General features: G+C 36.4%; 1 protein-coding gene across 3 annotated transcripts in view; it reads right to left on the reverse strand.

Annotated features, from left to right (window-relative positions):
• LOC145690204 (uncharacterized) overlaps window positions 1-15720 on the reverse strand; it is a 300212-nt gene that overhangs the window by 4632 nt on the left and 279860 nt on the right. For 2 of the 3 annotated variants that reach the window (XM_081764867.1, XM_081764866.1), the window contains one exon: window positions 12427-12676. In XM_081764867.1, coding sequence (XP_081620993.1) covers window positions 12427-12676 — 250 coding nt within the window. Of the gene's footprint in view, window positions 1-12426; window positions 12677-15720 lie in introns of those variants that run through there. The other variant, XM_081764868.1, reaches the window with a different exon arrangement.

Below are 15720 nucleotides of genomic sequence, written 5' to 3' on the forward strand. Positions count from 1 at the left end.
CTTTCTTATAGAAAATTTTGTTTGGGGGAGGAAAAGTGAAAGCAAAATGTGAGGAGCTGCCTTAGAACACTATTTTGGTATATAGGAATACTTGCATCCCCGCATTTGAACAACGGGGGTTTTGCTCTAACATGGGTCTGATTATTACGTGTATCAGGTTGTCTAAAAAATATTGAGTCTTTTACGGACAAGCTGGTGTTAGTGTCCCAAATCTCTGGGTAAATGCGTCGCAACGGGTCAGACCTAACGTCGTTTAACAGTTGACATTGATGCTGGTAGAGGTACAAAAAAAAGTTGGAATTCCTATAATCAGAACGTAAGGCCATGAAGGTGTGTAAACTTTCTGCAAAACTGTGCCACAATTTCATAATTGTGCTGTCTTACAATTTTATTTCGATAAAGGTGCATATACTGCGCAGGTCTATGGAGAATTTTGTGTTGATTATGGGCAAGATACGTTATCAAAAGCAATAGCCAAAACATGGTTCAGTCGCTTTCATTCTAGAAATTTGAATATACAAGATGCTTCTCGTATAGTAGGGGAGCTTACAGGAAGTATCCTGCACTTTGTGTTAAAAAGTTGCCACTCGGATATGTTGTTTCCCTGATCCAACTAAACAGGAATCGAAGTGACCCCACTCCGACAGGTGGCCAAAATCCAATATGGCGGCTATCAAAGATGGCCGTCTCTGTAAATTCAGTGTTGGTTTTAGAGGCCTTAACTAACAGTCCAATCTTCATGATTCAAAAATTAAACTACGTAGAAGATAACAGAGTCTAATAAATTAGCAAAAGTTTTTACCTAATACTGAAATTAACACCTACAGAAATTATTTAATTTGGGACTTTGCATTTCTTATGATGGAGTTTACTCATATATTTTAAAATAACAAGTAAACGGCTGGGAATATCGAAAGAGATGTCGTATAACTTTTTTTTAAAGAGCGTTAAATTATCTTTCGTTTGGTGTATAGTTCATCCAGATTGGTTAATAAATAACGAAGTTATGACAATTTAAAGATTCACGTTGAGTCGTTTGATTTTCCCAAATTTCGAACGAGAGTTCATTTACCGTAATAAAACATCACTGATGGATATTGCATTGTACGAAACAAATCATTCTCTTGTTATGTGTTCTTCATTAAGTCCCACTTTCACCAAAAGCACAAAGTAGCCTGACCAAGCCCGGTTAAGAATCAAATATGGCGGCCATTAATTATGATCCATAAAGATTAGTTTCTTTCGAAATATTGACCCGAGTATCTAGATTTGTAAACGAATATGGACAAAGTAATATCACCTACTCTGTTACCATTCACTTTTACACATGAATAAAGTTTAAGAATATCTTAAGAAATTACGTGCGTAGCTTCACGATAGAAAAGTTTTTTGGTTTCGTCTGAATTGAATGAGAACTGCACAGGAAGACTAAGAAGTAAGTTCATGTCTTTAAACCATAGACATTGACTTTATATCCTTTACAATATTATAAGGAAATGACATAAAGCAATATATTGTTATAAATTAGAAAGTAAATAATTTCTTTCGTATTGTAAGAACAGAAACATAACACAAACACTTGGTTCGATAATTTGAAATTCTCAATATATCTTTTGGATTTTCTACGTGTACAAACAGTTTTATGATTTCGACGAACAGTTAATATTACTTTGTGTACAAGCTATTCTATAAAGAATCATACATTTAAGTTTATCTATTCATTGGTACGTCTCCAACGTGGTGTAAATTTACTGTGGATCAACTGAATTTTCAAAAATAATGAGTGCTACTTACATGAAAGTTTTATTGGTCTAGATCTTCGTTTTCAGTTTCCACATGTTCCCCTACACACAGAACACAAAAAGCAACACTGGACGCTTGCACTTCTACGATATCTTGTGGTACATGTCTTGCAGGATGTTTAAAAAAGGGTTTCCTACATGCTTCGTATACAACTGGAATGGAAGTCCATGTTGGAGAAAGTTCACTTCCATTGTCAGTCCATCCCTAGTTTACGGGTGAACGAATATGTGCTGTCTTCTTTATTGCCTGACCCCAGATTTGTCCAGCTTGGTATGGTGCACACTTGGTGTAAAGAAGCAAGGCATCACAAGTTGGTGGAAGCGCTGTAAGAGGTCTGCCCTTTTGCAAAAAGATTTCTCGCCGGGCTTCATTAACTTTAAATTTTTCACTTGTTTTTGAATATAATAGGACAACATATCGTTGCAGTAAATTAAAACAATCTTCGCTTATGTTGATTACAGGGTGTGAAATTGTTAGGAAAGCTGTGGTCACTTCTGGATACAAAAGCCATGTTTTTCATGCTGATATTTTTCCATGTCTGAGAAAGTATGACACTGTATCACATCCTGTAAACGCGTGGAAGCCTCGTAACGCAATTGATTTTTCTTTTCCTAATGCTTTTGAAATATGATGAACTGGGAGAAATCGATGATGTTTCTTGGTGCTGAACGATATCCATAATTCTTCTAGACCGTGTCGCCCAAAGTCGTAGAAAAACGATACAGCAAGTATTACAACATCTGTGTCTATTGTACGGATAACTATCTTCTTGTGTTCATTTAATGTTGCATCAAAGCAATGTAACATGATCCTACTATCAGCTTCTTCTAAATGATTTCCTGATGATTTAATTTAAAATGTTGGAAGATTTCTTGAAGTTTCTATGTGATATCTATTGCTCGTTGCTACCTCAAAATTACTTCCTTCCTTTTCATACATAGACTTTCCAATAAAAAGGAACAGTTCTTCTTTATTTTCGACATTACGAAGGAAATCGTTCCACTTCCTAGGAAATGGTGTAGTTGGTGTTACTTTTGTCCTTATTCCTACACCCCTGCTTTCTCTTGTGAAAGATTTTATGTTCTTTGAAGAATATCTATCCCATATCAAATCCACTCGCATTGCATGGAATGTGTCTGCTTCTCTTTGAACATATCTGAAGAAATTACACTGGAAATAATCACAAAATGTTTCTACTGATGCCGGTTGCAAAATGTGAACCAAAACTGCTCCATCAAATAATAAAACATCACAAGAATTAGGAAATTGTTCTTCTTTGATGTTGGCTTCACTCTCTAGAAGCATAACTAAGTCGGACTTTTTTGAGGATTGTGAATTATGGCAGAGATACGGTGGAATTGGTTGATTCTCGTGCTGAAAGAATTCATCCAAGTCGTCTTGTTTGACTGACGCGTAGTAAGCGAGAGAATAGCTTAACGTCCATCTTAAGTAATTTTATTTCATTCCTGTTTGTTTTATTCTTTTGAAGGGAAGGATGAAGCAGTAGAGAAGATTTTTTCATGGGCGCAAAGAATGGCTAGGTACATTCTACTAATCTTTCTTGCACAAATTCCTTGTACATATTAGACTCTTTTTCTTCTGCTGAATATAGGGATTCAATTATATGACCGCTATAGATGATTCTGGATGCAACATTATCAAGTCCACTATTTTCTTCAAACGGATTCCCCAATTCGATGAAAACTTCTTTCATCTTTTCAACAGACGATTTGAATCTTTCTTGTATCGACGAGTAATCTTCATGGTGCTTATTGTAAGATCATATTCATTATATGACATTTTGAATTCATTAATTAGTCTACTAATTTCTGATCCCGCTGTCATCCATTTGACAAGAGCATTGTCGTCGTGTAAGAGACCAATCCGCCCCGCCATCCCCTTTTATAATTTTGTTATTCTGTTCGTGAGCCTGATCTATAGCTATTGCAGAGAAAGGTCTTGATGTCTTTCTTATCACAAAGTAACCCGTTTCGAATGCATTTATAATCTCAGGATGTGTTTCTTCCAACTTCTTCAAATCTAAAATGTGAACGAGAAGCCAACGAGCATAGTTTAGATGGTCCATTGCGAAAAATCATTCTGCCATTAAATTTAGCTAGAGCTGAAAATTTCCTTGACGTATGACTCTGATGTAAATTAAAAGTAAAATCACGAGACGGTAATATATTATCCAAAACTTAAAACGTTGGACACGAAGATTCATTTTCAGTACACCAGTCATTGAAAGATTTGCTCTGATGAAGAATTCTGATATGCATCACGCAGCAAATGATGTAAAACTGTCAGAGTAATCTGATGAGCAAAACGAGCTTTTGTAATGTGAGTTACTTTCAATAAACTGTCAGCGGTTCCTGGTGTTGCTACATCTGACTTGCATAAAATTTCTACCCAACCACTTCCATCTAACCATTTGCCTATAAGACGCAGGAAGGCTTGTTCGATATGTAACCCTCCCAGCATCAGAATTTGATGATCTTCGCCATATAACTCTGGCTAATTCCATTGAATTTGTTTACCCAAGGCAAATAATGGTTGATCCATTACAAGAACCAGAACTTGTCCTTCGTTGAGTTTGTCTTAAGTTCTCGAACAACATTTATTCCGTGCCGAATCACAGCAACAGATTTAGAGTCTTCCTTAAACAACGGAAGCAGGCAGCATATACTTGGCATTCCTGCAGAGTTTTCGAGGCATGGTGTACAGACCAAGTGCAAGTAGTGTCATTTTTTAAGCACGCTCCAAGCCAACACTCCTCGTTTTTTTCTTCTTCTTCTTCTGCGAAAAATCCACTTCGTGGAAGAATTTTCTCTACAAACTGCGGGTTCTGTTGAGATAAAACTGGTTCCTTATTAGTCATATAAGCAGGAGGTACTAGAACATAATTATCGGAGAGAGCAGGAGCAGTTCTTATTTTTAAATTCACATATCCAGTGAGACATGGTCACGTCGAATGCCAGGATTATCCTTAGAAGGATGCTGGAAAATAGAAATGCTTATACCGTAAAAAGAATCCTTTGATGTGCTAGAAGGATTGTAGTCAATATTATCTAATGTTACAACGGTTAAAATACCTCGACGAAGAGTGAAAGGACACATCATTTCGTCACTTTGATTTATCAAGCACTGAGGAAGACTTGAAGATATTTCCTGTACACGTGTAAACGATATACAAATGCCTAGTGAATGTAATTCATTTATGAGAGATTTTTTACGAGTTTTAGCATAAACGTTCAGTCCAACATAGAGAGGAAGAGGTGGCTCGCGATTGCATTTATGCCTTCCTGCTTCTGTTTCAATATCGCCTGCTTTCTGATGGAAGTTATAAAATATAAGTTGACTAATAATTGAAGTTGCTTGACCTGTGTTGCTATCAGGGGTGACAGATAAACCATAAAGTGAGGGAGTAACAGAATCTTCCTGGCAGTGATTCTCAAATTTTCCTGCAAAATGACTCCTGTGGTTTGCCATATCCTTTCGAAGCATCTTAACAACACGACTTAGTGCCATAGCATCTTCATCAATGTCTTTCTCCAGCTCACTTATTATGGTATGTCAGCTTCTTCTGAAAGTAAAAAATATTCTCTGCCGGACAGATGAGCTGTTAGCTCTGGCCTGTGACGAAGAATCCTTTCACGAAATCTTGTACTATGGACTTCTATTTCTTCTGATACAGGCTTCTTCTTAATCGTCATTAACCATGTTTTGTATAGTTTAAGAAGATCGCTCATTTTGAAAACAAGTCCTTTGGAATCGCTTTCTCGAATAGATTCAGTAATGTATGTAAGTACATCGGCAAAGGCAACATAATATCCGATCGTTCCCTAGTTCATCTTCTGTGTGTTTCCTTTCTGCCTTATTATAAAAGCTAGATAAACAATTTGCGTGATACTTTGCCTCTTGAACAATCAAATCCCCGGCACTAAAAATTCCTATAATTCTTTCATCGCGTAACTTTTCAGTGCACTCTGCGACACGAACAGAAGTTCTCTCTGTGGCAACTAAGCTCAATTTTCTCGCAGGTTTAGCACCACAGAAAAAGTAGATTTCATCTTTCAGTGATTTATTTTCGGATTTACGCGTTCTTTTCTTTACGGCAGCTGACTCTTCTTCTCTGTTCTCCCTGGATGATAAAATCTTGTGCTCAAGTCTGTCTAATTTGTCCTTACTGTAATGTTTATGATAATTTTCGTGATATTTTGCCTGGAATTTCTCGAAAATGTTTGCCACATCATCACCACTTGTGGATTCCGTTATCAAAGGATGCAAATAAGTTGGTGAAGTAGTTAATTTTGAAAATGCTTCTAGATTCCTACCTAAGGTAGAATATGCTGAGTTTCATCTGCTTGGATCCTTATTGTCCATGGAAATTACAAGAGACTTGGTATCACGCTTTTGGCAGAGGACGCACTTATTCCAATCTATTACAGAGATCACCTCCATTGAACTACCTCCAACAACTTTTACCTTTTTCGAGGAAGTTGCCATTTTCCTACGATCATTAAACATGATCAATTTTGATTTGAGACTATTTCTCTTACATAGTCAATAAATAAATTTACAATGCTTTAATTACAATAATTGTGATATTTTATACCTACATAGAAAAGTGCATTTAGGACCCATGCTTAGTCTAGTGGCTTGCGCGCTTGCCTTCTGTGCACGTAATTCCGGGTTCGATTCCCAATGGAGGTAGAGTTGAACGAAAGTGGTTCAACTATAATCGGATTCCACTATAATCAGTAGGTCCACGTCTTCTTTAGCCACCAAGGCGTACACGTGGGACGTTAAACTGAAACAAACAAACAAAAAGTGCATTAATATTATCAAAATTAATATTAAATTACTAGCTTATCAAAAAATTTGGCACAATACCTACATTAGAAAACTAAACTGAAAGCGATATTTAAAAGTGAATGAAGACTGTCGAAGATGATAAACAAATATATAAGGATTCAGATAAATATGATGTTTTCATGAATATATAAATGACTTTTCTCATATAACCTAAAGTGAGGGACCATTCCGATCGGGAATCGAGCTTGAACCATCTAGTTCCCGGCCAGGTATTGTACCACTTAAACTACCGAGACCGTACACAATTTTTCTGCTGATGTTGCCTCCTCTGACTACCTCTTATAAGAAAATGGTTTCAAATTCCACGATTTGCAGAATAGATTCTTTGATTTAAATTTATTGTAGTGAAGTGCTTTCGCTTTCAATACTAAAAAAAATGAGCTTGTTTGGGAAACGCCGGGTTCGATCTCCAGTCAGTCTATGTATTATCCAATGACGTTTTCAATCACCAAGCATCAATAAATCATACAAAGTAAAAGAAATCTTAATTACCGGTACATTAGATAATAACAATCTGTATTATATACAGTGATAAAACTTACCTGAATAACCATTCTATTAAAACTGGAATAGGCAGGAACAGCTTTACTTGTCACTTCTTTGTACTGATCAAATGCAGTTTTAACACACTCACTATCGTCAACTAAGTTAATTTGACTGCAGCCGTAGATGTGAGTACACTCATCGAGACAAAACAATAGGCTAATCGGCAACTTCTTGGTAACACAAGATTTGCGTAGGCACCTCAAACTTCACCTTTTTGTGTGATTCTGAACTATTCCCGTCAAAACATTACACAGAATTTACGTCATTGTTATTCTTAATAGAAATACATTGAGAACAGTGTTGTTGTTATTACTCCAAGTTTTTTAAACACACAGTTCTATCCGATTCTTTTGATGTATTTCGAGACATGATTTGGAGTTCATTCTTTCCGATACTTACTCTGTGGGGCAGAAGGATGGGGGAGAGAAAAACGTTTGTTATTACTTTGTCGTACTTGTTTATAAATCTAGATACTTCAATCAATATCTCGAAAAAGACTTATCTTCCTGGATCATAATTAATGGCCGCCATATTGGATTCATATAACCGGGCTGGGTCAGGCTGTCTTGTGCTCTGGTGAAAATGGGACTTATGAAGAACACATTACAAGAGAACGATTTGTTTCGTACAATGCAGCATCCATCAGTGATGTTTTATTACGGTAAATGAACTCTCGTTCGAAATTTGGGAAAATCAATCGACTCAACGTGAATCTTTAAATTGTCATAACTTCATTGTTTATTAACCAATCTGAATGACTTATACACCAACGAAAGATAATTTAATGCTCTTTAAAAAGTTATACGACATCTTTTTCGATAATCCCAGCCGTTTATTTGTTATTTTAAAATATATGAGTAAACTCCACCATAAGAAATGCAAAGTCCCAAATTAAATAATTTCTGTAGGTGTTAATTTCAGTGTTAGGTAAAAACTTTTGCTAATTTATTAGACCTTGTTATCTTCTACGTCGTTTAGTTTTTGAATCGTAAAGATTGGACTATTAGTTAAAGGGATATAGGCCTCTAAAACCAACACTATGTATTCGAAGAGCGACCATCTTTGATAGGCCACTTCGATTCCTGCTTAGTTGAATCAGGGGAACAACATATCTGAGTGGCACCTTTTTAACACAAAGTGCAGGGTTTGGCCATTTTTTGCCTTAAGATCCCCTACCAGTAGTGGGCGACAAATCACAGGAAAAATTGATGATATTCTGGAAAAAGTCGATAAAGATCGGCATGTAAGCAGTCATGACATCGCCAATAACCGAAACATCCATCACAAAAAAGTGTTGAACCATTTGGAGAAAGCTTGCTACAGAAATGAGTTCGACGTGTAGGTGACACATAATCTGACTCAAAAATATTTACTCGATCGTGCGAATCTCTACTGAAAAGTAATGAACTCGAGCCACTTGGAAGTTTTAATGCATCCACCTTATAGTTCGGACCTGGAGATCATTTGTTTATCGCTGTAAATGGTGTTAGTTTGAAAAGAGATCTGTAAAAAGGTGTCTCAATTTTTTGACCATGAAGCACAGTTCTATGGTGACGGGATTATGGTGCTGTTCCCCAAAATGGAAGATCATCAAATAAAATGGTATATATTGGATTTCATAATTTTATTTTGACCTCCAAAGGCTCAGTACTCAATATTATGAATTGCTAAGTTATAGATATCTAGTTTCAAACTTGTGTCAAGAAGTTTAGGAAGCTAATAATGGATCAAGAGACTGTGATCTTGGCCAATGATTAGTTTTCGGATTAGGGGCCACAAAGTTTTTGAATAGTCCCTAACTCGAGTTTTCGTATTTTCTACGGAATAAACACATCATACCGAGTTAATTAATATTTTGGGTTTGGCTATACTATATGTAGTACTCCAGATATAAGGCCGACAAGAAAATTTTTGAATGAAATGTATTGTATCTTCGATCAGAGGCCCCAAAATTTTTGAAGCGCCCCTAAGTCGAGTTTTCGTATTTTCTACGGAATAAGCACATTAAATTGAGTTAATTGATAGTTTGGATTCGGCAACATTATATGTATTTCCAGATATAAGACCTACAAGAACATTTTTGATTGAAATATATTGGATCTTTTGATTCAATGATCCAAAAACAACCAAACTTTTACTATTGTTTATTGTCTATTACTGAGATGAGCAAATTCAATTTGAACCCATCATAAGTTGACATCCAACAACGTAATTAACAGCAGAAACAATTAACTTCGTCTTGCAAAGTATTTCTGTATATTCGTTTTGGCCATTAGAGCTTCTAGGTATATACATTTATACCAACGAATATTGAAAATTTGAAAAAAACAGACGGTTGGCCAAACAAAGGACATAGATGATCCTATTTTTAAGGTTAAATGGTAAAGGATGTGCTTTGCATAAGAGTGACGTATCACTGCAAATTTAATTTATCATATTCCACCGTTAGTTGAAGCGATTGGCCAGCTCTCGGAATGTAAAGCCCCAGAAAGAGGAATCATTATGTGAAGGGAAAATTACCACTCATGCAATATATTTTGCAGCCTATATAAACTACTCACCTTCCCCCCTCCCCTTCCAAACGCTTACAGAGGTTCTTTCTTTATAGAAGTGGATATTCTCTCATTCTCGAGCAATTTCGACAGGTTGTGCACGAAAACGCAGCCCGTGTAAGTATAGAGTAAATCGTATAACTGTGCAAGTCATCTGATTTGTATCGCATCAGGGGAAAATTACTGAGGTGTCTGAAATGAATTTTGGTACATTCATTTCCATAGATATATAGATATTGAACATTCTCCACTGATTAAATTGTTGTGGCGAGATTTCGTGCTGCGAAATTTTGCTCATATACCATATGCACTAAACAAACCGCAGAATATGCACAGAAATATACCCTAAAATGTTATAAAATATACATTATAAATAAAATCAATTATTTTATTCATGGATTATAAATAAAATAATATGCACTCAAGAAACTTATGCATTTCAGATTCACTTATTTACAATATATACTATGTGCAGAATGAAATTCCACAGTATACACTATTACAAGTTTTCAAGGATTTCTGGTGTCAAACTTCGTCTATTGTCTGTTAAAATAAGTTTATAAGGCCTAATTAACTACCTTTTAACATCCGGTATTTTTATCAGATTCAACTATATGTTTCACGGTTTAAAATACAATTATTCTTCATTTGTTTTGAGAATTCTGAGCGGGTGCTGGTAATTTTATTTTTCAGAGTTGTCAACCCTAGTCACCGTGAGTTTTCTGAAATCTAAGTGCGAGGACTGAATAGTACTTGGAAGGGGACCATTGGGGAAATCAGAGTGGACTCCGGTACGGTATTTCATCCAGTGTCATAAGGATAATTGTAAGTCATCTGAATGAAAGGAACGGATGAATCAGGTTGAGAAAACCGCAACAGCTGCGAAACGACTCCCGATATTTTTACACACACAAACATACTATATATATATATATATATATATATATATATATATATATATATATATATATATATATATTTCGATCATAAAATGTTCAAGTGCACTAAGAATTACTGAAAATAAATAAATACAGTAAAGATAAAAATCTTACTTCCACAGATTCCAATATCAAATTTGGATATGGTCCATCCATTTAAGAAAAATTACGATTGGCTCTGAATATAGCCAAGCGAGATCTTTTAAAATGATTAAGAACTCTTTCCAATAATGAAATGTTATGACACACGTACTGGACGCTTTTGTATACTCTTTGGACTATCTAAAGGAAGTAACAGACTAATTAAAATTTATAGATCAATAGAACAGGTAGAACTATTAATATTATTATTTTTGTTAAATGGAGGTAATATATAATATGATGGTTTGTTGTCACAATGTTTTAACCGTCCCTGTTTGTTTGTTTCAGGTAGAGTGAGGTACAAACGAAAATAGAACGATGTGGGTCTGCATTAATGTGGGTAAGAATGCAAGATATTCAGCCTTTTGCACTCGCTCGGAATTACCCGTGTATTCGTTTACCAGACAAAAAGATTCGTATTCGTCTACCAGACCAGACCAGCAGGCATCCATTGTCACGAATCGCCCACACACTGTAAAGACTCCACAGGCTATCAGAAATGAATACACTCGACTGCAACGAAATCCTCTGTGAAAGTAAGTGTCATAACAAACCAAATCAGAACATCCACGGAGCATGTCCCGGATAGTGTATGAGGATCTAGGTTTGGGGTATATAAACACTGCAAAGAACATTTTCTAACTCCGCAGCTACAGCGGAACCAACTCACCAGAGTACAACAGCTTCATCATCGGTTCACAGGTGATACATATCGCGACATTCCGTTTCTAAACGTAAAGATCTTTATCACCAAGGAGTCTTTGAACACACAAAATAACCGTGTGTACATTCTTTGTGACTGTGCCCAACGAAGTCTTTGCACAGATCACTCCTAGACTGCAACGAGAACAACATCCTGCAGCGGCGATGGTATGTTGAAGAGTCTCATATTGTAGTCACAAAGCTTCATTTCCGTGAAACAAGTGAAAATGCGTTCTGTGAACTACCAGTATGATATTCTGATATCTGTAGTTGAACCTCTTGGTTATACCTTCTTTGCTAATACCCACTAGGCCTTCTAACAGATTCAGATCCAGCCCATAAGGCAAAGCCATGGCTGCAACAACATGTTCCGAACTTCATCATGAAGGAAAAATAGCCAACAGGCAGCCCCAACCTCAACCTCTTGAACTATAATCTGTGGTCGAAATTAAAAACCAAGGTTTGCTCGAGATGACATTCAGATATTGCGTTCCGCAAGCAGCGTTTCCTTCGGAAGTGGTGCATGTTACTATTGATGAATGGCCATCAAATTTACGAACTTGTATGACTGCTCCCGGTGGATATTGAATTTTTTTCACGGCGGATTTTGAATATCCTACCTACCGCTTGTGCACGGAACTAGAGCCAATAAATCTCTATATAAAACATAACCATTCTTATAAGTGTCTGTGTGTACTACCTACCGACAGTAATCTTATAATCTATGAGTGTTATCTTAATCTATTAGGTCACATACTCACATATCAATGACTATTTAAATTAGATATATTATTATTATTTCGTGATTTGAAGACACGACTTCATTGAATGTAGCAGAAGTGAATATGAATGTTATGCAAATTACTTACTTCTTCCTTCTCTTTCTGCGCAGATCTAGCAGCTGCACGACTTTGTGCTAACTGCTTCTCTAAATCTGCCATCTGGCATTGGTAACTTCGACGCTGAGTCTCAATTCTGTCCTTCGACCTGGCAAATTGCCTGGAATTATCATCTCTTATAGTATCCAACTGCCTCTTCAGCTGTTCATTCTCTTGGATCTTCTCATCGAGGCGTCTGTTGCTTTGAGTGGCTATTTCTTCCCAACGTGCTGTTTCAGCCCTAGAAAATTAAACAAAATGTTTAGAACAGATACCACGAAATACTTCGTAGTTTAACGTTTCTTATCAGCTACGTGCAACGTTAAATGAAATCTGAACTAGATCTTTCCGAGAATCGAAACCATCTCCTGCACCAAAGGAAGAAAGCTAATCACTTAGCCATAAGAATATTTGTAGGCTAAAGGAGAAGATTATAAATAGAAAATGGATGATATACTATTGGGTCGATGCATAAGTTCGTGAGGTTTTCTTCTGGGTTGGCAACAATGCAGCGTGAAGCGATTGTTTATTGTTATTCCATTGTTTTACCGTAGATTGGAGTTTGTGATGTGGAACATGTTTTCTTGATTATGAATGTATTATTGTATATACAGTATTTCAGATAAACTAATATCGAATGTCAAGTTGGGAAAAGTGATCATTTCCGTCACATTTTACTCTTCGAGTTTAACCGAGGATCAGTACAGCAGAAGCTGCGAGAACAATTTATGCAGTGTACGGGAATGAAGCAACTGCTGAAAGAACTGCACAGAAAAGCTTCTCTCCACCAATGGCTAACAGATTTCTTCCAGTCAAAACCAAAACAGTTCTATATGCGAGTCATTGAACTGCTACCTGAATGTTGGCAGAAAGTATAGATAGTGGAGGTAAACACATCACTGGTGATTGTGACTTAATGTGAGTGACAGTAAAATGTATGCTGTATTGTTACACTCGTAGAATATGTTAATGTTATGTCTATAATGTATTTGTATTTTAATTAACAGAACAGCAGAATAAAAATAAATATAAGACCCGGACGAACTTATGCATCGACCCAATATTTATTCTTCTTCCCTTCATTGCGGAACAAATTGTCGTTTATGTAATCGTAAGAATGTCTTACTTCCTCAGAAAAAGGAAGGGGTAGTGTACGGGGTATTTGTTGTTGAGTTTGTGGTTATTGTTTGTTTGTGTTTTAAACTTTAGTGTTCCATCTTAGCACCAAGGCTATATGAGATGTGGAGCTACAGTTGTATCTACGCAGTAAGGTGGAATCCGAACCATCATATTGTTTTCAAATTTCAATGTTCTCCCACAGGGAGTTGAACCCGAGACCACGTACACCAAAAGGCACCTGCGCTAGCTATTAGACCAGCGGAAAGGATGATCTTCCCATTGTAGACACCCTTCTCCCCAGCTAAACTACCTTTCCATGAAGAAACGGATCGCATTCTAGTAAATGAGTGGTTTAACTCGAAAAATGTGGGAACAATAAATTCTTTAGTATTATGAGGAAGAAGACATTCGAAAGATATTACAATGAATTAACTAACACTCGCACTTTGTATAACCTGGATGATTATATTCCTGGTATAATTTCCGCAACCAACCCTGTTGCCTTTTATATAAAGCGTGTGTAAAGAGCGTCTTAGATTGTTTGCATATTGATGCCGCTAAGTTGTGAGTTAGTGTGTGTAGTAGTCGCCATGACAATTTGAAAAGTTACTGACGATTTTAGTAGCTCCTGTGACATTAAACACCACATTAAACTACGTGTAAAATTTTATGAAGCCGAAGCTCCTCATATAGTTTCTGACTGTCACAAGCAATAGGATTGGTTGCAGAAATCATACTAGGATTATACTTATCCGTTTAAGTTTCCCAGGGAACTTAAAAGATGAATGTTAGTTCATATTAATAAAATGTCCCATGAGATTTGTGCTTAATAAAATTCTACGGAATCATACTTTATTTCTGTTGTAGACATTTCAGTGTAGTACAGGTTATACTAAGTTTGAGCAATATAATTTGTATATTTTATATTGGTTCAACAGTTTATATACAGTATATACTACAATTGGTTGTCATTTGATTGTACAAGCGCTGGGTAAAAAGCAATAGCAACTGGCTTTATGCACAGAAGAACACCTGCTATATTTCTTTAATGCAGTGATCGCCAAACTTATAAAGCTTCTGAGTTACCGTACCGTTTTTAAACCCTACTGTGAGCTACCAACTAAAAGAACTGTCAAATTAAAAAAAAAAAAAAAGTCTTACAATTGTTTATTGCCTATTCTTCTAGGAAATATGAAATCAAACTCTCCAAGTTAGCAAATATCTAGTATACACACGAAAAACATAACGTGCATAGCCCCACGCATATACATTTAACTGTGAGATGAGGCTGACAATGGCAGTTGCGCGGGAGTTGTTCTCGTCAGCGCCCCTGTCGTTAGGGTCAACTCAGTGGATGGAATGAAGGTTAGCCAACCGGTGCGTTAACGCAGTCTACCGAAAATGTCCCCGCCTAGTAGCTCGCGATCGACTGTTCTGCGATCACTACTTTAATGTAATCACCTCCCATCTCCATTACCTTTTACCGCAAGTGTGGAAGACGTCGTACACCGTCAGTGCGTTAATCTTCGTAGATGTCCGCAAGTACCACCATATGTCCCGGATGATGGCTTTCCTTATGTCGTATGTTTCCCGCGAAGTGGTTTCTTTATTTTGAAGAAAAAAGTCGTCACGAAGTCAATGAAAACGTTATTCTGCACTGCGCCCACGTATCATATCAATTTAGACCTATGAATATAGTTAGTCTTTCTGAAGCAGATTGTTATGACGATTCCACTTTCCTCGTTTAATTTACAGCACTGCTGTTTTTGACTAAATAAAACACAGTCGTTACATTTTATCGCCTCACATTCCTTTATCACTTACGAAACTCTTGTATGCTGAAACACAGGCCTCTGACAACTTTTATCCAATCTATGTGTAGTTAACATGATTGAAGATGCACCAAAACGCAATCAATATTTTTTATGTATTTATTATTATTATTTTTTTTTTAAAGTAACTTTTCGTTTGCACGAATAAAGATTTTTTGCTTAGAACAAACTGTATTGTACCAAGAAGAAAACTGTACTTCCAGTTTCGTTGAACACTGATATTGCAACTCTATACTTGAATGCTGGCTTTATCACTGTTAAATAAATAAAGAAAGAAAAATAAAATATTGTCAGTGATTTTGAGGAGTGAGGTTATCGAAACTTTTTTCAGAAG

The sequence above is a fragment of the Thermobia domestica genome, chromosome 7 (genome assembly GCF_964235325.1).
Source record: "Thermobia domestica chromosome 7, izTheDome1.hap1.1, whole genome shotgun sequence".
Classification (NCBI taxonomy): Eukaryota; Metazoa; Arthropoda; class Insecta; order Zygentoma; family Lepismatidae; genus Thermobia; species Thermobia domestica.